This window comes from Rhinatrema bivittatum, chromosome 13 (assembly GCF_901001135.1).
Source record: "Rhinatrema bivittatum chromosome 13, aRhiBiv1.1, whole genome shotgun sequence".
NCBI classification, from domain to species: domain Eukaryota; kingdom Metazoa; phylum Chordata; class Amphibia; order Gymnophiona; family Rhinatrematidae; genus Rhinatrema; species Rhinatrema bivittatum.
The window spans coordinates 42,155,737-42,178,408 of NC_042627.1; the positions used below are offsets into that span (position 1 = coordinate 42,155,737).

The following is a 22,672-nucleotide window of genomic DNA, read 5'->3' on the forward strand; positions in this document are numbered from 1 at the left end:
TAGTTACAGGCACTTGGACTACTTTTCTTATTATTGGAACCTCACTGTCGGGATGCCCTAATTCTAATGCATCATTAGTATTCTTTGAAGATACCTCTCTCCGAACCATGCGCTGCTGAGCGACTGTCTGCTTTCCCCTTTGTTCTAGTTTAAAAGCTGCTCTCTCTCTTTTTTAAAGGTTAGCGCCAGCAGTCTGGTTCCACCTTGGTTAAGGTGGAGCCCAACCCTTCGGAAGAGAGTCCCCCTTCCCCAAAAGGTTCCCCAGTTCCTAACAAAACTGAATCCCTCTTCCTTGCACCATCGTCTCATCCACACATTGAGACTCTGGAGCTCTGCCTGCCTCTGGTGAGCTGCACGTGGAACAGGGAGCATTTCAGAGAATGCTACCCTGGAGGTTCTGGATTTAAGTTTTCTACCTAATAGTCTAAATTTGGCTTCCAGAACCTCCCTCCCACATTTTCCTATGTCGTTGGTGCCCACATGTACTACGACAGCCGGCTCCTCCCCAGCACTCGGTACGAAAGGATAGTGCATCACCTGGAGAGCAGGTCCTTGCTACAGGATCCTTTCCTGCTACACCAGGTTGATGCTCTCCAACCATGAGACCTTCTTCCTCCAAGGCAGCACTAGGGCTGCCACTCTGAAGTTGGGTGCCGAGGTAAAAAGGAGGCGCTAGGGGAAATTGTGTGCCCTTAGCACCTCCTTGGCATTGGGCGCCCAGGAAAGGTCGGCTGTCGGCCGGTTAGGAAAATGGACACTCATTAATTGATATCACCAAGGTATTAAGTGAAAGGAAGTACAGAAAAGCAGTATTTTCTGCTTTTCTATACACTTTTTGGGCTTTTCAGAAATTGTTCTGGGCAGACATTAATTTCTGAGGGTAAAAATATGGGGTAGATTTTTTAAAAATGCACGTTCGCGTACTTTTGTTGGCGCACCAGTCGCAAACAAAAGTACGCTGGATTTTAGTAGATATGCGCATAGCCGCGCGTATCTGCTAAAATCCAGGATCGGCGCACGCAAGGCTGCCGATTTTGGGCAGCCGGCGCGCGCCGAGCCGCGCAGCCTGCCTCCGTTCCCTCCGAGGCCGCTCCAAAATCGGAGCGAACTCTCTTTCGCCCTCCCCTCACCTTCCCCTCCCTTCCTCTACCTAACCCACCCCCCCCCCCCCCGGCCCTATCTAAACCCCCCCCTACCTTTGTCCACGGATTTACGCCTCCCGGAGGGAGATGTAAACCCACGCGCGCCAGCGGGCCGCTGGTGCGCCGAGACGCAACCCGGGGGCGGTTCCGGAGGGCGCAGCCATGCCCCCGGACCGCCCCGGGCCGAAACCATGCCCCCGGGCCCGCCCCCGAAACGCCGCGTCCCGCCCCCAAAACGCCGCATCGATCGGCCCTGCGTAAATCCGGCCCCGCGTAAATCGGCCCCGCGTAAATCCGGGCGGATTTATGCAAGCAGGGCTTTTAAAATCCGCCCCTATGCATGTAGGGCATACATTTTTTTTTTTAATCAGGGGAGAATTGCTAATAACTTCATCAAAATGCATTTGCATGTAATGTGCGCTATTAGTTTTGCAGGGGCTTGGACACGTGTTTTGGACACGCTAATCCCCTTATAGAATAAGGGGTTCTGGATTCACATCTAACCACCGGTTAAACAGTGCGCTCAGCACTTATGTGAATATGCGCTACATGCGCGTGCATGTGCTAATTTTTATGCACACAACTCTTTTAAATTCACCTTTAACATTTTAAATACTCATCTTCCCACAATAAAGTTACAGGTTGCAAAAAAGAAAACAAGAAACTTCAACTGGGCAGCCCATCTTGTGTGGCAGTTTGTTCTGCTTGACTGCAGAGAAAGTGAAGTTTCTTATCTGTAATAAGTGTTCTCTGTGAACAGCAGGACAAGCAGCCATACCATCCCTCTCTCCTTTCCAGGAAGTGGAAATGAGCTAGCACACAGACTGAGGAAAGTCACATGGTGATGCCAGCGTGGTAACATCCTCACATGCCCAGAAGAGGGAAACTTTCTGGACTAGAAGAGGAATACTGATGTGGCACCATTGGATGATGTCACTCCATCTTGTGTGGCTGTTTGTTCTGCTGTCCCTGGAGAACACCTGTTACAGGTAAGCAACCTCACTCTATGACTCAAGTCATAAGGTGGTGGAGAGGCCAACAAAGAAAGGGCAATCGAAGGATAGAAGCAGGGTGGAGAGACAAGAGACAGAAAGGGGTGAAGGAAAGGTGGGCAAGAGTAATGGTGGCAGTGGAGACAGAGGGAGGGAGGGACAGCCAATGGAGAGCAAAGAAAAGGGAAGGAAGGACAGAAAGAAGGAAGAGTAGGAGTCAGAGAGAATACAATATGGAGAAAGAGAGAAGAGAGGGATCAAGAGAGAAAGTGCTGAAGATGTGTAAAATATTAGACTTAAGCACAATGTAGGAGGCTCAGAGGATATGTGATAGATGAAAGAGAGAAGGATTGAAAGAAAAAAGGGAATGAAAACAGAAGAACAAGAAAGGGAAAGAGATGCCATAGAGAAATGAAATCATGGCATAAAAAGAAAAAATAATTCAGATAAAATCATGCAACACAGATAGTGACTTTTGTTTTCAGTTTTAATTTTATTTTAACCAGCAATTTATCAGTGTTTATTGTAGTGAACAAAAGCTGCAGAAAAACAGGTGAAAGAAAATGACTCGGTGTTTTCCACTGAATTTCTCCCATTTTTGTTTGTACGCTGATAAATTCCCAGGAAAATAAAATAAAAATTGAAACTGAAAGTTGATTGATGAGCTGTTTGTTTTATATTTGAAAGGAAATGCAGAATGCAGTTACCTAATGGAAGGGCATCAGAAAACGATTGCTTTGTAAAGAAATTCCAGAAATGAAATGCCCATTGCACCATGCATCAGATGCATGAGCATAGTCACCCACAAAATCCTTTCCCATACAGGGAAAAAGAATTAGAAGGGCCTGCATGTCCGCCCAGTCTAGTAAAGCAGTGCTTGACCCCTTTGTATGTTCTGTGTGCAGCTGTTCCTGCTGGAGGAGATGAGGGAGAGAAAGTATGATGGCTATGCACGGACGATCCAGAAGGCATGGAGGAAATACGTGGCCAGAAAAAAATATGTACAGATGCGAGAAGAAGGTACCGAGTGTCCGTGTCGTGGATGTTTTTCTCTGAGCCGTGGCTGCTCAGAAGTGACTTTCTGCTTTTCGTGCTCGTTTTCTTATGGCAAGGCATTTAACAAGCACAAATGCATAGTGATGTCATCTTGAGGAATGAGTGAGGCCAATATTCAAAAAGTCCTAAAACGGATAATTTATCCGGCTAAGTTATCAGGGATATTCAGAGAGATAAATGTCCTTATCTAGCTAATAACTAGAGCAGCAGTTACTACCCTTAATAGAAGGCATGGGGGTAACCTGCACGGAGTGCAGTTACTACTCTTAACGCATGTGAGTAACCTGCACGAAGTGGCAGTTAAGGCTCAGAGAAGCAGTTTACTACACAACAAAAAAAAAGAGAGACTTGCCTGGCAGACTGGATGGACTACTTGGGTCTTTTTCTGTCGTCTGTTACTATGTTACTATATAGACTGCAAAAAAAAAAATCAGGAAATACATGCAATTTATAAATTAAAAGATATCCATGCCACATTGGCTGAAGGCAGTCTCTGAAATGATTGGCTATGAATTTCTGTACATATTGATCTTCAATGAGGCTGCTAAGCAGAGTGAGCAGAAGAGAATCATTTCAAAGGCCACGGTGACTACTTTGTGGGTAGAAAGGCGACCCAAGGCCCCAGAGTTCCTTGGCTGCCTCTTATAGTCCTGTTTAATCCATGATTCTAGTTAATAAATTAACATGCTGTTATTCTATAATACATTACTACTTCATTTCATAGATTCGTGTGATTTATATAACTATAATTTTACAGTATTTATTGTGGAAAGAGGGACCATTTTTAAAAATCAGCATCTCAGTCTGTTTCTGTCAGATAAAGACATTTACTGGTGAATTTGCTCTTCATTTATAAATGTCTCAGTTGTAATGTGCATCACCCAAATCTCTGTTTATGTTATCTTGGATTTTAGCTTCAGATCTGTTGCTGAACAAGAAAGAGAGGAGACAAAACAGTATTAACAGGAACTTTATCGGGGATTATATTGGCATGGATGAGCATCCAGAGTTACGCCAGTTTGTGGGCAAACGGGAGAAGATTGATTTCGCTGAGACTGTCACTAAATATGATAGAAGGTTTAAGGTATGCGAATAAAGTTTTTGTGAACTAGAAATATTCTTTTAAACCAGAAAGCAGGCACTTTCAGGAAGGAGCCTTTTCATCCACCTCTGACATTCATGTCTAAGGTGGGGGCCAAAATCTGCCTTTTAAAATTCCCCGATTTAAACGGTAGAAGCGGCATTTGCACGCACAGGCCTGTGCCCACTTAAAATGTGGCACACATACGCTCGTAAGTTGTAAAATAGCCACGTTCCCTGGGTGCGGCCTTTACTCTTAGGGGTTTACCACTTCAAGGTCCAAGTGATCTGTGGAGCCTATGATCGCAGACTCCGGCTCCAGTGGAGAAGACAGAAAATTGAATCCTGACAGCCTTAAGACTTCACCGAGTTTTGTGCTGCATTGCATGATCCAGGGTCCACAGAGCTCATGGCTAACGAGGTCTTTTGCTGCCTAAATGGAAAATGTGGTAATTTAACCAAGACCCGCCTGAAACAAGAAGGCCCACAGCAATTGTATTGAGCATCCATAGCAAACAGCCACATCTCCTAGGTGCCCGCTGCTTGGGCGCTAGGGATGCAAAATGTATCCCTAACGCATCCTTTTTACTGCACCAGCTCATTTCAATATTACACCAGGCACCCAGGGGAGGGAGCTGTGTGCGCTTTAGGAAAACGGGTGCTTAATCAGTGCGTGATTTTGCATCAGCACCTGAGTTAGATGTCCCCAGGGGAAAGTGAGGATTTCACATAGAGGTCAAGAATAACTTTAATTCCCTGTACGTACCAGGATCAGTCCAGACTGCTGGGTTATGCCTCCCCTCCAGCAGATGGAGTCAGAGAAAAGCTGAAAGGCACCCCCTAGATATACTAGTGTGCCACCTGCAATCCCTCAGTATTTTCTCTGACTCCAGCAGATTGAGAGGCATAACCTGTGGTCCTGATCCTTCTAAATTGGTTATCCAGGTTTTGTTTTTTATATATTATCCCTGACTAGATCAAATAGTTTGTTATGTTTTTCATGTATTATGAAATAAAATAAATCACAGGAAGTTTAGGACACTTTAGGTTCTGTTTTCAATTGGTTTGCACGCGCAGCGAGAAGGCAGGTTTGCGGCAGGCTTGGAAGGGCATTGCCCTCGCACCATTTGCCCGGAGCTAGTTAGTCCTGTGGGCCAGGGGGAGAGATTACCGGTGGGCCGGTCACCCTCCCCCCACAGTAGCAATTTTCCAGAGATAGTCTCTGAAGGGGACTTTTAGGAGCAGACTACAGTCTTAAAAAAAAAAAACACAGAGCCACTTAAGTCCTGTTGGGGGCAGGCAGTAGGCTTACCCTTGCAGCCCCAGCCTGGGTGGCAGGGTCACCCGGCGCGCTGTTTCCTCAGGAGCCAGTGTCTTTCGTTTGGCGCGCTTTTTCTGACCACATGTCTCCCGGCTTGGCTCTCCATGCCGTGGTCTTCGGCCTATACGGCCTGCGGGGGGGCGGGGGCGCAACTCTCCCAAGAGGGTCTCTGCTCCCGATGCCTTCCCGGGGGCGAGGGACCCTCTCAGGGGCCAAGCGCTGCCCGCAGCGTTCCCTCAGCGTGGCGTCGGGGAGTGCGCCGTGCTCGCTCAACAGCCTCGCCTCCCATAGAGAAGGAGGCGGCGGCCATCTTGCAAGCGTTGCCGATAGAGGGGACAGCGTCAGAGGCAGAGGATTCTCCTCCTTCCTCCCCGCCTGCCTTAAGCCCGCACAGTTCGATCAACTTGGATGCCCCTCGACCCCCCCCCCCTCCCTCCAGACCCACGGGGGATGCCGGTAAGAGACCAGTCCCGTTTTCTTCGCAATTTGTGCTGTTAATGCACAAAGCATTTTTGGAAGCAGAGGCTGGCTGTGAGGTGGATGGTCCTTCTCCACCTAAGATCCCCAGGACGTCACCGGGCCAGGGAAAGATGGGGGCTCGTGGTCCACGGCCCCAGGGGGGGCACGGGAGTACCGGAATTTCCGGATCCCGCTCCGGAAGCTCCGGACACAGATGGAGGGGGCAATTCGGAAGGTCAAGCGTCTGTGGAGGGGGATGATCCCCAGATTCTTTGTTTGTTTGGCAAGGATGAGCTGTGTTTCTTGATCCCGCAGGTGTTGAAGGAACTGGATCTTTCGGTTCCACACCAAGAAGCTGATACTTCCACGGGGGATGTAGCTCTGACGGGCCTCCGAGACCCCTCACCAACTTTTCCCTTTCATCCTAAACTTTTCCAAATTGTCTCTAAGGAGTGGGATCTTCCGGAAGCCTCCTTGTGTGTTTAGCAGGGCTATGGATAAGTTATACCCCCTGCTGTCCAAGTCCTTGGACCTTCTCAAAACTCCCTCTGTGGATTTGGCAGTTACGGCCGTGATTAAGCATACTACCATCCCCGTGACAGGAGGTATAGTGCTAAAGGATCTCCAGGACCGGAAGTTGGAGATCATATTGAAGCGCATCTTTGAAGTTGCAGCGTTAGGAGTCCGGGCAGCGGCCTGTAGCAGTATGGTGCAGCGGGCCACTCTTCGCTGGATTCAACAACTGTTAACAGCCCAGGATCTGCCACCGGACGAGGCGGAATAGGCGAACTGTGTGGAGGCTGCAGTCGCCTACACAGCGGATGCCTTATATGATCTATTACGGACTTCGGCTCAAGTTATGTCTTCTGCAGTATCCGTCAGGCGGTTGCTTTGGCTCCATCGCTGGGCAGCGGATGTTTCCTCTAAGTCACGGCTGGGTTCTTTTCCATTCAAGGGAAAATTGTTGTTTGGAGACGAGCTGGATCAGCTTATCAAGGACTTAGGAGATAACAAGGTTTATAAGTTACCTGAAGATAAGCCCCGACAGTCTCGACCCTTCGGGAATTCCAGGGGTCGGTTCCGGGGTCAGCGCCGGTTCCGGGGTCAGCGCCAGTCCCTTCCTCAGAGACAGCAAGCGTCGAGGGCGTAATCTTGGACTCCTTCCTTTCGTGACTGGCGACCTCAGCGGTCAGGATCTTCACAGACCTTTACCCACAACAAAACTACACAATGAAGGTGTGCAGACCCATTCCTCCATTCCGCGCATCGGGGGTCAATTGGCCCTGTTTCGGGAGGAATGGGTCAAGATAACTTCGGACCAGTGGGTCCTCGACGTGGTAAGTCACGGTTACGTGTTGGATTTTGCTCGTCCGCTCCGGGATCTTTTTCTGGTGTCGCCATGCGGTCCTCTGGAAAAGCAGTTGGTTATTGCTCAAACGTTGGACTGGTTGAGGATGCTGGAGGCGGTGATCCCAGTTCCGCCGGCCGAATGTCGGACTGGCCGGTATTCCATATACTTCGTGGTTCCCAAGAAAGAAGGCACGTTCAGACCAATCTTGGATTTAAAGCGGGTCAACAAGGCCTTACGGGTTCCTCGTTTTTGCATGGAGACGCTACGATCTGTTATTGCGGCCATCCACAAGGGAGAATTTTTGGCTTTTTGGTGACGCTCCCAGATCCCAATGTGGAGGCATACCTCCACATTGGGATCTGGGAGCGTCACCAGAGATACCTGAGGTTCATGATGTTAGGGAACCATTTCCAGTTTTGTGCCCTTCCATTCGGGTTGGCGACGGCCCCAAGAGTGTTCACCAAGGTTCTGGTGGTTGTCGCAGCATCTCTACGCCGGCAAGGAATACTGCTGCATCCCTTTCTCAACAATTGGCTCATCAGGGCGAAGTCGGAAGCATTGTGCAAGTGGGCGGTTTGATTGGTGTTGGAACAACTGCAGACGCTAGGTTGGGTAGTCAACTTCAAGAAAAGCTAGCTGAAACCGACCCAACAATTGGAGTTCTTGGGAGCCCGATTCGACACTTTGGTAGGCAAGATGTTCCTGCCACATCAGCGGATGGTCAATCTAATGGCACAGGTGCAGAACCTGTTGGATCTACCGTTACCCACGGCCTGGGATTATTTACAAGTCATTGGGCATATGGCTTCTACTCTGGAGATGGTACCGTGGGCTTTTGCGCATATGCGGCCTTTACAAAGAGCACTTTTTTCTCGTTGGGATCACAGGTCCGAGGATTACGACATGGTGTTACCGTTGATGGAGCCGGCCTGATCCAGCCTCGACTGGTGGTTGATCCCGGACCATCTCCTACAGGGCATGGACTTAGAACCTCCACCTTGGTTAGTCGTAACGACGGATGCCAGTCTATCCGGCTGGGGGGCCGTGTGTCAGTCTCGCGCAGTACAGGGGACGTGGTCTCCTCGCCAGGCCACATGGTCCATCAATCGCCTGGAGACCAGGGCGATTCGCCTGGCCTTGCGTCAACTCCTCCCGATGGTACGCGGTCAGGCGGTGAGAGTTCTATCGGACAACACAACCATGGTGGCATATATCAACCGACAAGGAGGCACAAGGAGTCGGCCGGTGGCGGCCGAGGCGTCAGTGCTGATATTGCCGGTGTGGACAATGTTCAGGCGGATTATCTCAGTCGGCAGCACCTAGATCCGGGGGAGTGGGAGCTGTCGGCCGAGGCAATGTGTCTCATAACTCAGCGTTGGGGGGTGCCGTGCTTGGACTTATTGGCAACTCGACTAAATTCCAAGGCAGCGCGTTTCTTCAGCCGAAGGCGGGAGCACGGCTCAGAAGGGGTAGATGCACTGGTACTTCCGTGGCCTCTTCATGTTCTCCTTTATGTGTTCCCTCTGCATAGAATCCCATCGGGGACTGGTGATTCTCGTGGCTCCGGAGTGGCCAAGGTGCCCGTGGTTTGCGGATCTCGTCAATGTGGCGGTGGATGGGCCACTGCGTCTAAGTCACCTTCCGAATCTCCTTCGTCAGGGTCCAGTATTTTTCGATCGGGCGGATCACTTTTGTCTGGCAGCTTGGCTTATGAGCGGAGGCAGTTGAGGAAGAAAGGGTATTCCGAAGCAGTTATTACTACACTACTTCGGGCATGCAGATCCTCGACTACTCTTGCTTATGCTAGAGTATGGAAGGTCTTTGACTCGTGGTGCTGTGACTTAAAGATTTCACCGCGACAGACTTCTATCAGGCATATCCTTACCTTTTTGCAAGCTGGTTTGAAGAAGGGTCTGGCCTACAGTTCTCTTAGGGTGCAGGTGGCGGCTCTGGGTTGCCTGAGGGGCAAGGTTGATGGTGTCTCTCTAGCGTGTCATCCAGATGTTGCTCGTTTTTTGCTCAGAGTTCGGAATCTACGTCCTCCTGTGAGAATTCCCTGTCCTTCCTGGAGCTTGAACTTGGTCCTTCGTGGTCTCTGTACTGCCCCCTTTGAACCTATTAGGTGGGCCTCCTTGAAGGATTTTACTCTCAAGACAATATTCCTAGTGGCCATTTTGTCAGCACGTCATGTTTTGGAGCTGCAGGCTCTTTCGTGCAGGGAACCGTTCTTGCGTATTTCGGAGTCTGGTGTGTCGTTGCGCACAGTTCCTTCCTTCTTACCTAAGGTGGTATCGTCTTTTCATGTTAATCAGATGGTAGAATTGCCTTCCTTTTTGGAGGAGGAGCTCCAGTCTTCTCAAGGTCGGGACTTGAGGCGTTTGGATGTCCGTCGTATACTCCTGAGGTATTTGGAGGTGACTAATGAGTTTCGGAGGTCGGAACACCTGTTTGTGTTGTGGAATGGCCCCAAGAAGGGCCTTCAGGCATCCAAGACGACTATTGCACGATGGTTGAAGACCGCAATCGCGTCCACGTACATTGGTTGTGGTAAGTCTGTGCCCGATGGCCTGAAAGCTCATTCTCTGCGTTCTCAGGCGGCTTCATGGGCTGAAAGCCAGTTGGTGTCTTGCCAGGAGATTTGCAGGGCGGCCACTTGGAAATCCTTGCATACTTTTGCTAGGCATTATCGCTTGGAAGTTCGTGGCCCGTCGGCTGAGTCCTTTGGGAGCAGCATGATTCGAGAGGGACTCTCTGGGTCCCACCCCATCTAAGGCGGCTCGGGTACATCCCAGCAGTCTGGACTGATCCTGGTACGTACAGGGAAAGGAAAATTAGTTTCTTACCTGATAATTTTCGTTCCTGTAGTACCAAGGATCAGTCCAGATGCCCGCCCAAGTCAATATCTTTAGGAGAGTCTGCTCATGTTTCTATCGGGTCGTTCTTTTGCAGTGCTCTACACCTTCAGGTCGTAATTACAAGTGTTCCTGCAGATTATATGGTAAGTTGTTCTGAGGTTGTTTCTAGTTTAATAGATAGGGTGACAAGTTTGTTGCTGTTGTTAGATGATGTTGCTACTTGATCTAGTCAGTGGTTGGACTAAAAAGGGTTGGTTTCCTTCTGCTTTGATATCAAATATACTGAGGGATCGCAGGTGGCACACTGGTATATCTAGGGGGTGCCTTTCAGCTTTTCTCTGACTCCATCTGCTGGAGGGGAGGCATAACCCAGCAGTCTGGACTGATCCTTGGTACTACAGGAACGAAAATTATCAGGTAAGAAACTAATTTTCCTATGGTAGAGATCATCAGCATTGGCAATAGTAGAATTTGAAAACAGGATTTTTTTTCAAAAATTAATTTACTAATTTTATTTTAATCTTTATTTAAAAATACTCACTTATGTTTCCTTGGAATTTTTCTAAATTGTATTATAAGTGCCTATCACAAAAAACAACTGTTTTGTCAACAGATTTCATTGTAAATTGCTTTATTTGTTCATAGATGTAGCATCTTTTTTATCTAATACTGCATTTGTTGACAAATATTTCCAGAAAAAAAATGTTTGTTGACAACAGAAGATTTCCTGATTGTTAGTGGCAGAGAATTTGATTTACTAGGTGTGTGGGACATGTTATTACAAAGCATGGATGTCTCCGACTGGTAGAGACAAGTCCAATAAAATCAGGGAGCGGGGCACTGCACACCAGCTGGATATGTATTCACAAAATATCAGCAGAGTAAAAGCTGCTGCATTCATCCGAAAAGGGAGACAATCACCTGAAAAAGCAAACCCCTTTGTATTGAGTTGGGTATTTGCATACTGATTGAGCACTGGGCAAAGTTACAGACACCACACCTTCCCATTCAAGCCCTTTTCCTTGTAAGGCTCTTAATAATTTCTGGAAGCCTATTCGGACTGTTTCCATGCATGTCTCTGCATCTTTTCTCCTCATGTTCTAGAGCATTAAGAGAGATCTCATCCTCACTCCAAAATGCGTGTACCTGATCGGACGGGAAAAGGTGAAACAGGGTCCAGAGAAGGGTCTTGTGAAGGAAGTCTTAAAACGGAGAATTGAAGTGGAACGAATACTCTCAGTTTCCTTAAGGTTGGTGCCAGTCTGTGGAAACAAAGATAAACTAACAGTACAGGGATCATTTAATTAATATTATTATACAAAAATAAACTAGGAGGTACATAATCTTTATAGAAACAGACACTAAGACATAAATGCGACCATGACTATCTCCGCATCACGGGTTCATTTTATATCAGCCTGCATCAATCTGCGAGCTGTTATACATCTACTACTCCAGTTTTCAAAGTTATACAAAGTTATACATCTACTACTCCAGTTTTCAAAGTAAACTTACTGAAAATTATCCCATGAAAACGATCCACACAAAGTTACACCTGCTAATTAGTGCAGGGAAAGCTTTAAGGGAAATTCACATCTATATGTGCGTAAATATGCCCCTGCATGCCTGTCCCTGATGCGCCTTAACATGACGCACATACAGAGTGTGTGGGTATAATTTTACCCGCATATCAGCTGGGCAATTTTCAAAAGGGAAAAGCCTGTTGTACCTGCATTCTTTTGAAAATTGCCCTTTCCTAAGTTCCCAAACTAAAGTAGAATCCAAAAGATGGTGAAAAAGAAACATCAGCAATAAAAAAATCAGAAATAAAAAAATTATCCAAAAAATACATTAGAATGAAATGCTAATCAATAATATTAATAGAGAAAAACACCAAGAAGCAATTCTAACACTGCAGAGGAGCTGTCCAATCAAGGAGATATCAGAGAGCACACCAACCCTTAAAGATAGGAAGGTCTTATCTTTCTGCTGAAAAATCTGTCCGTTGGGAACACAAATTCCACAATTAGTGTGGCCTTGGTTGGGGAGAGAGACAAAAAATCCCAAGTTACACATAGGAATATCAGAAATATTAAAAATCTAAAAAAGGTTTGCCCGGGAGAAGGGAATTTTCAGAAATTCTTAATGATTCTAGTAGGCAGTGACAGAAAAAGTCGTGCTAAGGATGAACTTAACTTCTGAAAATTTATCAGTCTCATTTTGTTCTATGAATTCTCCACATATAGCAGTGTGAAACATCATAAGCTTTCAAAGTTTCAGATACTTTAACAAGCAAGGCAGCAATATTCAAATAGTCCACATAGTTACAAATATGTGGGTGCTTTTAGCACACATACTTTACACTGTTTCAATGAGAAACTACCTGATTTGTTTCTTTTTTTGACAATCAGCATAAAATGTATGGACTGTAGCACTTGCATACTTACCTGCAGGCAGCCAAAGAGGGTGAACTAGCGCATGTGCTTTTAAAAAAAAATGTTGTGCCCGTGTTCTGTTTCCTTCCTGCAATCTGGACACAACCCCAGGAATAACTCCTCACACTCAGGATAAAAGTACTCACGCTGTCGAAGCTGGCACATACTTTTAGCTGGCCAGAGGAATGCAATTTTCAGACATGGCAATCTCAGCACATTAATCGTTTTAACATGGTCAGGTTGCTTTGAAAACTCTCATCGCCTTATTGCATAAGGGGTTGTGGATGTGCATCCTGAGTGCATCCACAGCTGGCCAAAGCTGGGAATGCTGTGGACATGACATTCACAGCCTTTAGAGAGATCAAAAGCTGTCTCAGTTATTGCACCCTAATTACGCTAAGTGATCAGACTGACTATGGAGGGAGCTGTGTTTTGTGGCCCCTGGCCAAGGACTGCCATGGTGATAACTAGGTGGAATTGGGAGGGGGATTTAAAAATAGGAGAAAAACTCTGGATAGTTGTAAATAAAAGTTCATGATGCCAAGGACCAGTAGATGCTGGTTCCCACTGAACTGGAAGCCCAAAGTAGCAGGAGTAAATTACTGTGCAAAAAGCAACCAAAAGCAGTCCCTTGTCAGGTTGGACACAGACAATAGGGCACCTCTTCTGCTTCTGGAGTTGGCTTCTGGATTATCTAATACAGTCAGAATATGCAAATGGGGTGACATCATCCATTCTGCAGAATTATTTCTTTCACTATCTGTTAGGAATTTAATATTTACTCAGATAAGAAAAGATATTCTCACAGGACAAGCAGGATGGTTGTCCTCACAAATGGGTGACATCGAGGATGGAGCCCACCACGGAAAAACTTCTGTCAAAGTTTAACAGAACTTTGACTGGCCCCTACTGGGCATGCCCAGTACGGCACTGACCCTGCAGCCAGCAGGGGTCTCCCTTCAGTCTTCTTTTTTCCGCGCAGCAGTTGCCACGCGGCGAAAGGAGCTCCTATCCACGTTCCTGACAGGAATTCGGAAATACTTATTCTGAAGAAAAATTTGCCCCTCAGGGGTCTCCCTTCGACTAATTTTTCATCTCGCGGAACTCCGGTAAGTTTTTTGCCGTTTTTGGCTGACTTACGTCGAGTTTGGCCCTTGAGGCCTATTGACAGTCACCAATCCCGCGACTAAATTTTTGGCCTAAGGCCATGGCAACGGGGTTTCGTCGATGTCCGGATTGCACCCGGACTATGTCAATCACAGACCCTCACAGGGTCTGTGTTTTGTGTTTAGGCAGCGAGCATGATGTCCTGACTTGCACCAAATGTGCCTTAATGACACCCAAAGGTCGCAAAGCCAGGATGGAGAAGATGGGGCTCCTCTTCCATGCTCGCACCCCCACGCCATCGATAGCATCGACGTCATCGGAACCGGCACCGTCGAAGTTGCACCATCATCGTCAACCCTCCGGTGACCGTCCACCATCGATGACTTCCCGGCCGTCGACTCCAGTCCCTTCCCCGAATGGACGAGGGGATCGACCAGAGAAACATCGCCATCGACGGCACAAGTCTCGGCCCGTCGAGGATCCAGAAACATCGACCTCCGTACGGACCGAGCCACCGACTAAAAAGCCTCGATCGGACCTGGCACCGTCCACGTCTCGTTCGCAGGCACCGAGGAAACCTTCACCCCTTCGGGGTGTGGGAGCCGTGATCCCACCGGTTACGGTGGTCCCTCCGGCTCAGCCTCAGCCTCCCTCTCCCGTCGAGCCGGGTCTTGTTACCCCTGGTCTCCGGGCAGAACTGGACTGGCTGGTCCAGGAGGCCATCGAAAAGGCGATGCTGAAGTTCCAACATCCTCCGGCACCGGCTCCGGCACCGACTCCGGCACCGACTCCGGCACCGACTTCGCCACCGAGTACGGAACCGACCATCGAGCCACTAGTGGGAACACTAGCACCGCTACTACACCGTATGGAAGCGCTTCTACAGGCCCTTCCATCGGTGATTCCAGTGGCACCGACAACATCACCGTCTCCGACTGGATTATCATCGGGAGGGGAAGCACCGTTCTTACTTCCCCCTTCAGGGGTGGTCTTATCGGTGCCTTCTCATCCCTCGCCACCGATATATCCTTCGGTTCCACCGATTCCAAGGCCGGCACCGATTCCATCGACAGCACCGATGCCCTCGATGCCATTTACAGTTCCATCTTCCGCACCGGTGCCATCGAGATTATACTCGATACCCTCGGTGGTTCCTCTTACTATCCAGGACCCTCAACCAGGACCTTCAGGGCTTCAAGCTCCGCGTGATCCCTATGATACCTGGGGTGATGATACCTCTTCTGACACGGATTTACCTTCACCACCATCCCCTACAGAGAGTAGAAAGCGTTCTCCTCCTGAGGATCTCTCGTTTATTAATTTTGTGAAGGAGATGTCAGAGATAGTCCCCTTTCAGCTACAATCAGAAACAGATGACCGACACCAGATGATGGAACTACTCCAGTTTCTGGATGCTCCCAAAATCATCGCTTCCATCCCTATTCACCAGGTGTTTCTGGACCTTCTTAAGAAAAACTGGGAGTCTTCTTCATCAGTTTCCCCAGTTAATAAGAAAGCTGACTCCACATACCTTGTCCAGTCAGCACCGGGTTTTCAGAAGCCTCAATTGGATCATCGCTCTGTTGTAGTTGAGTCAGCTCAAAAGAAAGCTAAGCGCCTGAAGCCGCACTCTTCAACTCCGCCTACCAAGGATAACAAATTCCTGGATAGTGTAGGAAGAAAGGTATATCACGGAGCTATGTTAATTTCACGCATAGCTTCGTATCAGCTATATATGACTCAATATAACAGAGCCATCCTAAAACAAATGCAGGAATATGCAGACACCTTACCTGAGCAATATCAACCACAGCTTCAAGCCCTCCTTAACAAAGGGTTTGAGGCTGGGAAGCATGAAATTAGGACTGCATATGACATCTTTGATGCTTCCACAAAAGTTTCAGCCACAGCCATCTCAGCCAGACGTTGGGCTTGGCTAAAATCATCAGACCTTCGCCCAGAGGTCCAGGACCGGCTATCTGATTTGCCCTGCCTAGGGGACAACTTGTTCAGTGACCAAATTCAACAAATAGTAGCCGAGTTAAAAGATCACCATGAGACGTTGAAACAACTCTCATCCACTCCTTCTGAGGTGACCTCCAAACAACCCTTTAAGAAAGACTCTAAAAAGTCGTTCTTTAGGCCACGTCGGTATTACCCTCCATCGGCTAAGCCTCGACTTGCACGGTCTTCCAACAGAGCTCAGCCACGTCAACCACGGAAGCAAAGACCTACAGTAGCCCCACCCCCTGGGCCTGCGGCAGGCCTTTGACTTCCCTGTAGAGAGCACGTGCCAAACCCCTCTTCCAGCCATCCCTGTGGGAGGTCGACTGTGCCACTTTTTAGACCGCTGGCTACAGATCACCTCAGACCAGTGGGTACTAGCAATTATAGCACAGGGTTACCACCTCAACTTCACTACTCTTCCTGCAGACTCCCCGCCTCTACAGGCATGGAGCCTGACCAGCCACTTGGTTCAGTTACAACGAGAAGTATTACTTCTTTTGCAATCAAACGCTATAGAACCCGTCCCTCCCTCTCAGCAGGGAAGAGGATTCTATTCCAGGTATTTCCTGATACCAAAGAAATCAGGAGGGCTTCGTCCCATCTTAGACCTCCGAGCCCTCAACAAGTACCTTCAAAAAGAAAAGTTCAAGATGGTAACCCTGGGCTCACTTCTCCCTCTGCTGCAAAGAGGGGATTGGCTATGCTCTCTAGACCTCAAAGACGCTTATACCCACATTGCGATTACACAATCACATCGCAAGTACCTGCATTTTCTAGTAGGCCGAAACCATTACCAATATCGAGTACTACCTTTCGGCCTGGCATCTGCACCACGGGTCTTTACCAAATGCCTCGTCGTGGTAGCAGCATTCCTCAGGAAGGAAGGTGTCCACGTCTACCCCTACCTGGACGATTGGCTAATCAGGGCCTCCACCCAACAGATTGCTCAATCCTCCCTAAAATTGACAATTCAAACACTCCTTTCCTTAGGTTTTCTTGTCAATTACGAGAAATCTTGCTTAGTCCCATCTCAAACCTTATCTTTCATTGGAGCAGACTTGGACACCTTACAAGCAAAGGCTTACCTTCCTCATCAAAGGGTTCAAACCCTGATATACCTAGCTCGCCAGCTTCAGTCTCAAAACACTGCCACGGCTCGCCAATTCCTCGTTCTCCTAGGTCACATGGCATCCTCGGTTCAAGTCACTCCCATGACCCGACTAGCCATGAGAGTAACCCAATGGACTCTGCGACACCAATGGATTCAAGCTTTTCAGCCTCTGTCCTCCATAGTCACAGTTACACAAGCGCTACGCCTGTCTCTAACCTGGTGGACGACTCAAGTCAACCTCCTTCAGGGCTTACCTTTTCTCCTACCAGATCCACAAGTAATCCTAACCACCGACGCTTCCCACATCGGTTGGGGGGCCCATGTGGACGATTTCCAAACTCAAGGGTTATGGTCACCAGAGGAAGCCGAACACCAGATAAATTTCTTGGAACTACGAGCAATCCGCTACGCGCTCAGAACTTTCCAAGATCATCTATCGAATCAGATAATCTTACTCCAGACAGACAACCAAGTGGCCATGTGGTACATAAACAAGCAGGGAGGCACCGGCTCCTTCCTTCTGTGTCAGGAAGCTGCGCAGATTTGGGCAGAAGCCCTCTCCCACTCCATGTACCTCAGGGCCACTTACCTGCTGGGAGTAGACAATGTATTGGCAGACCAGCTAAGCCGTGTCTTCCAACCACACGAGTGGTCACTCGATCCTCTGGTAGCGACCTCTCTGTTTCACAAGTGGGGTTCTCCCCGCATAGACCTCTTTGCGTCCCCTCAGAACCACAAAGTGGACGATTACTGCTCTCTCATTCGGAGCCAGCACTCTCGGCCGAGGGATGCCTTCTCCCTCAAGTGGACGACAGGTCTGCTCTATGCATTCCCTCCACTTCCTCTTCTGTCAAGGACTCTCGTGAAGCTTCGCCAGGACGGAGGAACCATGATCCTGATAGCACCCCACTGGCCACGCCAAGTGTGGTTTCCCATACTACAGGATCTCTCCATCCGCACGCACATCCCTCTGGGAACGGATCCGCATCTGCTCACTCAAAACGACGGATGCCTCCTCCATCCCAACCTCCAAGCCTTGTCCCTGACGGCATGGATGTTGAAAGGTTAGTCCTTCAGCCTTTTAACCTTTCGGATTCGGTTTCTCGTGTCCTGATAGCTTCACGAAAGCCCTCCACCAGAAGATCCTATTCATATAAATGGAAAAGGTACACATCATGGTGCACTTCTCAGTCCCTTGATCCCCTTTCCTGTCCAATCTCTAAATTCTTGGACTATTTATGGCATCTATCAGAATCAGGTCTTAAAACCTCTTCCATCAGAATGCATGTCAGTGCAGTAGCCGCCTTCCATAAAGGTATTGAGGGTCGTCCTATCTCAGTACAACCCCTGGTAACGCGCTTCCTCAAAGGCTTGCTCCATTTAAAGCCACCCTTACATCCGCCGGCCCCATCTTGGGACCTTAATCTGGTTCTGGGTCGCCTTATCAAGCCACCTTTTGAACCTCTTCACTCCTGTGACCTAAAATATCTCACATGGAAAGTGTTGTTTCTTTTGGCTATCACTTCAGCTCGCAGGGTTAGTGAATTACAGGCCTTAGTCACCTATCCGCCTTACACTAAACTCCTGCAAGACAGGGCGGTACTCCGCACTCACCATAAATTTTTACCTAAGGTAGTTTCGGAGTTTCATATCAATCAATCCATCATACTACCTATCTTTTTTCCCAGGCCCCACTCCAACTCAGGAGAACAGACTCTGCATACCCTAGACTGTAAACGGGCTCTAGCATTCTATCTAGACTGTACAGTTTCTCACAGAAAGAGCACTCAATTATTCGTCTCTTTCCATCCTAACAAGTTAGGACAACCTGTGGGTAAGCAGGCTCTTTCCTCCTGGTTGGCCGACTGCATTTCTTTTTGCTATCAGCAAGCTGGCATTCCTTTTCAAGACCGTGTTAAAGCACACTCTGTGAGGGCCATGGCGACTTCAGTAGCACACCTTCGATCGGTGCCGCTTCCTGACATCTGTAAAGCTGCAACCTGGAGTTCTCTCCATACCTTTGCAGCCCACTATTGCTTGGACAAAGCTGGAAGACAAGACTCCATCTTCGGCCAATCTGTCTTGCATAACCTTTTTCCAACATGATGTACCAACACCCTTCCACCTGCCCGGTAGGGTGCGGATGCCCTTTCCCAAATTCCACCCCACTTGTTGTGCCTGTTGCACGCCGTTGGGTGCATTTGGTGCAAGTCGGGACATCCTCAGCTCACCCATTTGTGAGGACAACCATCCTGCTTGTCCTGTGAGAAAGCAAATGTTGCTTACCTGATGTAACAGGTGTTCTCACAGGACAGCAGGATGTTAGTCCTCACGAAACCCGCCCGCCACCCCGCGGTGTTGGGTTCGTTTTCTTTTACTTTTTTGGGCACTGCCTGTAGCTTTGAAAATCAGACTGAAGGGAGACCCCTGCTGGCTGCAGGGTCAGTGCCGTACTGGGCATGCCCAGTAGGGGCCAGTCAAAGTTCTGTTAAACTTTGACAGAAGTTTTTCCGTGGTGGGCTCCATCCTCGATGTCACCCATTTGTGAGGACTAACATCCTGCTGTCCTGTGAGAACACCTGTTACATCAGGTAAGCAACATTTGCTATATCTCGCTTCTTCTAATTCATTTAGTGCTTATTATTAATACCAATGTTTTCTCTTTTCCTTTTTTTATTTTTATGGTTGTTATTTTTTTTGCGAATTCCCATTATTGTTCAGTTTTTAAAGTGTATTTAATGTGAAACACATGATTTTATGTAATAAAGGGGTTTGCTGATAAAAAGTTTAAAGAGAACGCCCGCTTCTCTCCCACCTGTGAAATGAATTACCAGTGAGGGAAGGGGTAAACTGAAGAGAGATCATTGAGAATAATGTAAGAACAATTTATTAGAAAAATTGAGGTGTCATAGATTTTTTCCTGAGATTATCATGTATTTATTTATTTTATTTCTGTGGTGAACCCCCCACCCCCCGGTTGGCCACTAGATGGCCCTAGATCCCTGCCCATTAGGATCTAACATCTTAGAGAGATGTCTGTGATTGGTGGGCTCAGTCTACTTGGTGGGGGGGGGGAGGGGCTAGGCTAGGAATAGTCATTTGTTGTTGGCTTTTGAAGAGTGAAGAGCTGTTTTGGTATTCCCTGCTGATTTGGGCCCACGAACACAACTTGGTGTTTTTTGTTTAGAGGAGATTCACTATCAGTACACTCCCTGTCTAAGATGGTCTTCGGAAGAGAGATATTTGAGAATCTTTGTGAATTTAAGAAGTTGCTTAGTAATGGGGAATAGCTTTGGATGTGTTGGTGAGGGACAAGCCCACGTATCCAGAGGTTAGGGACTGAAGATCTGTCAGCCAGCATCTGCCCCATAGAGGGGGTTCAATCAGTGACAGCGGCACCCAGGGTGATATTTTGATTCAGAAGTTTTTTCCTTTTTTTTTTTTTCTTAGAAGATCTTAGAAAATCATACTAAAAATATATATTTCAAAACTGCTGATGAATAGAACCTCCAGTAATTTAACTCAGGGAAATTTTCAACAATTTGAATATAACACCATTAAAATATTTCAAAAAGAGCAGACATCAAATAATATTCAGTAATTAAAACTAATTTTAAAAAGCCCCTTCTGTGGGAGCTCTTGATTTCCAGTCACCCTGATATTGTCGAGAATTAGGAGGTTATCTTCTCTCTCTCACACATACACTGTCACATACATACACATTCATGCTCTTATAACCACCATAACCTCTCATTCTCACTGACACACTCTCAGGCTCTAAGACACTCTCTCCCCCTCCACACACAAACTCTTACTCCCTTGGATTTTCTCATACACATGCTCTCACACTCACTGGCTCCCTCACATACACACAAACACCCACACCCAGGCAGGCTCCCATTCATTTTCACACCACTCCCTCCCCATTCCCCAGGCATGCACACATTCATTCTCACACACATAGACCCCCAGGCAGGCACCCATGCATTCACACACAAACACCCCCAGGCAGGCACCCATGCATTCACACACATACACCCCCAGATTGCTGCTACTGACACTGAAACCCATTCTGCTGCCTCCTCTGTGCAGGCCCCGTGGGCTTCCACTTTCTCCATGCTGATCTCGTACATTGTGAGATCCACATAGAGAAAGTGCTATTCTTGCACATTCCCAAAGATTACATGTGCTAATCACTAAAAAGTAATTTATTTTTTTTTACCTTTGCTGTCTGATCTTAGTTTTCTAATTGGTTGGTCACAGGCTTTTTTTCCCCACCTTCCCTTTCTTATTTTTTTTTTTGCCAATTCCTTTTATATTGTCTTTTTTTCTGTTTCTTTTCTCTCCATCTTCTTCCCTCAAACACACAGTCAGGTTCTCATTCTCACATGCATTTCTCTCTCTCACACACACAGCCTCTCACTGTCACATGCTCTCTCATATAAAATCATTCATACACTGGCACATGCTGTCTGACTCTCACACACACAGGCTCTCTCTCACTCCCACATGCTGTCTTGCTCAAGCACAAGCTCTCACTGTCACATGCTGTCTCTCTCACACACACACACACAATCTCTCAACTCATCTCATACACGCACACACACAGACACCCTCTACAGACCCTCAGCCTCTCTCTCACCTCTGGGCCTCCTCTTCGCGGGTTGCCGCAGGATGGGCTCTGCAGCGGCCCTGATCTTCTCAGGCCACGGCGGCCCTGCTACCGGGCCTCTTCCTCTTCTCACACGCTGATGCTCCTCCTCCTTCCTGCCCACGCGGCTCCGGCAACGTTTACTTCCGGGGCCGCACAGGCAGGAAGGAGGAGGAGCATCAGCGCGTTTAAACGCGATCTTTTTCTTCAGGCCGTGGTGACGTGAGCCTCACCACGGCCCTGCCAAACTGCCTGTCACAGCGCTGCAGGAGCCTCCCTGCGCCCGGGGGCATTGGCTCCCCTCGGGATACCACTGCTCGAGGCGCCCCAGGCCCAGGCCTAGTGCTTCCACCGGCCCTATCCTTAGGTTTCTCTTTGGGCTGCAGCGTCAGCAGACTCTCTTCTTGTCTTTGGCCGGGAAGTTTAAAAAAAAAAAAAAATCACATGATGGGAGCGACCGGCCCACCGTGGGAAGCCCGATCCCCCGATAGGCCAATCCGCCCCTGTGGACAAAGCCAACACAGAGGCCCAAGAATAAGACAGGATTTCACAGCAAGCACAAATAAGCTTCAATGATTTTTCTTTCTTTCTGACAACTTGGGATGAAATCTGCTTCTGTGCTGTTTTAATTCCTTAAAAGTCCTTTAAAAAATAATGGTTCCAGTGCATCAAATTGGAAGTTACATGTGCAACGTGTACATGCACATACTAACAGTCAGGCCGATACAGTAAAGTTCGGCCGCGGTTACCCTGCTTCTAACCCGCTTTCTACTCACAATTTGGCCGCGTTAGTCCAACCCGCGATTCACTATCCCTTTTAACCCATCCTTACCGCTTCTTTAAATCTACAGGAAATCCTTTCCGCCCACGGCATGTATATGAGATGTAAACGATCGGATTAGCTATTCCTTCCCATTAAGTAACGTGCGCCTCGATTATCGCTTTTTTAACCTGCAGTTTTGCCGCGCGTTTAACCTGCTAACTTACTGCCTACCCTTACCCCTGCGTTAGTGTGGAGCGTCAGGTCAGAGAGGCGAAATTTCACGGGCAAACGACCCCCTCACCCCCCGGGACGAGAGCCAGGATCGGGCAAATTTTCCCCCAG

At 48.0% G+C, this 22,672-nt stretch overlaps 1 protein-coding gene across 2 annotated transcripts in view; it reads left to right on the forward strand.

Moving 5' to 3' along the window:
- MYO1E (myosin IE) overlaps positions 1–22,672 on the forward strand; it is a 416,393-nt gene that overhangs the window by 357,236 nt on the left and 36,485 nt on the right. For both annotated transcript variants that reach the window (XM_029574567.1, XM_029574568.1), the window contains exons 20-22: positions 3,040–3,154; positions 4,105–4,274; positions 11,361–11,506. In XM_029574567.1, the coding sequence (XP_029430427.1) occupies positions 3,040–3,154; positions 4,105–4,274; positions 11,361–11,506 (431 nt within the window). The remainder of the gene's footprint in view (positions 1–3,039; positions 3,155–4,104; positions 4,275–11,360; positions 11,507–22,672) is intronic.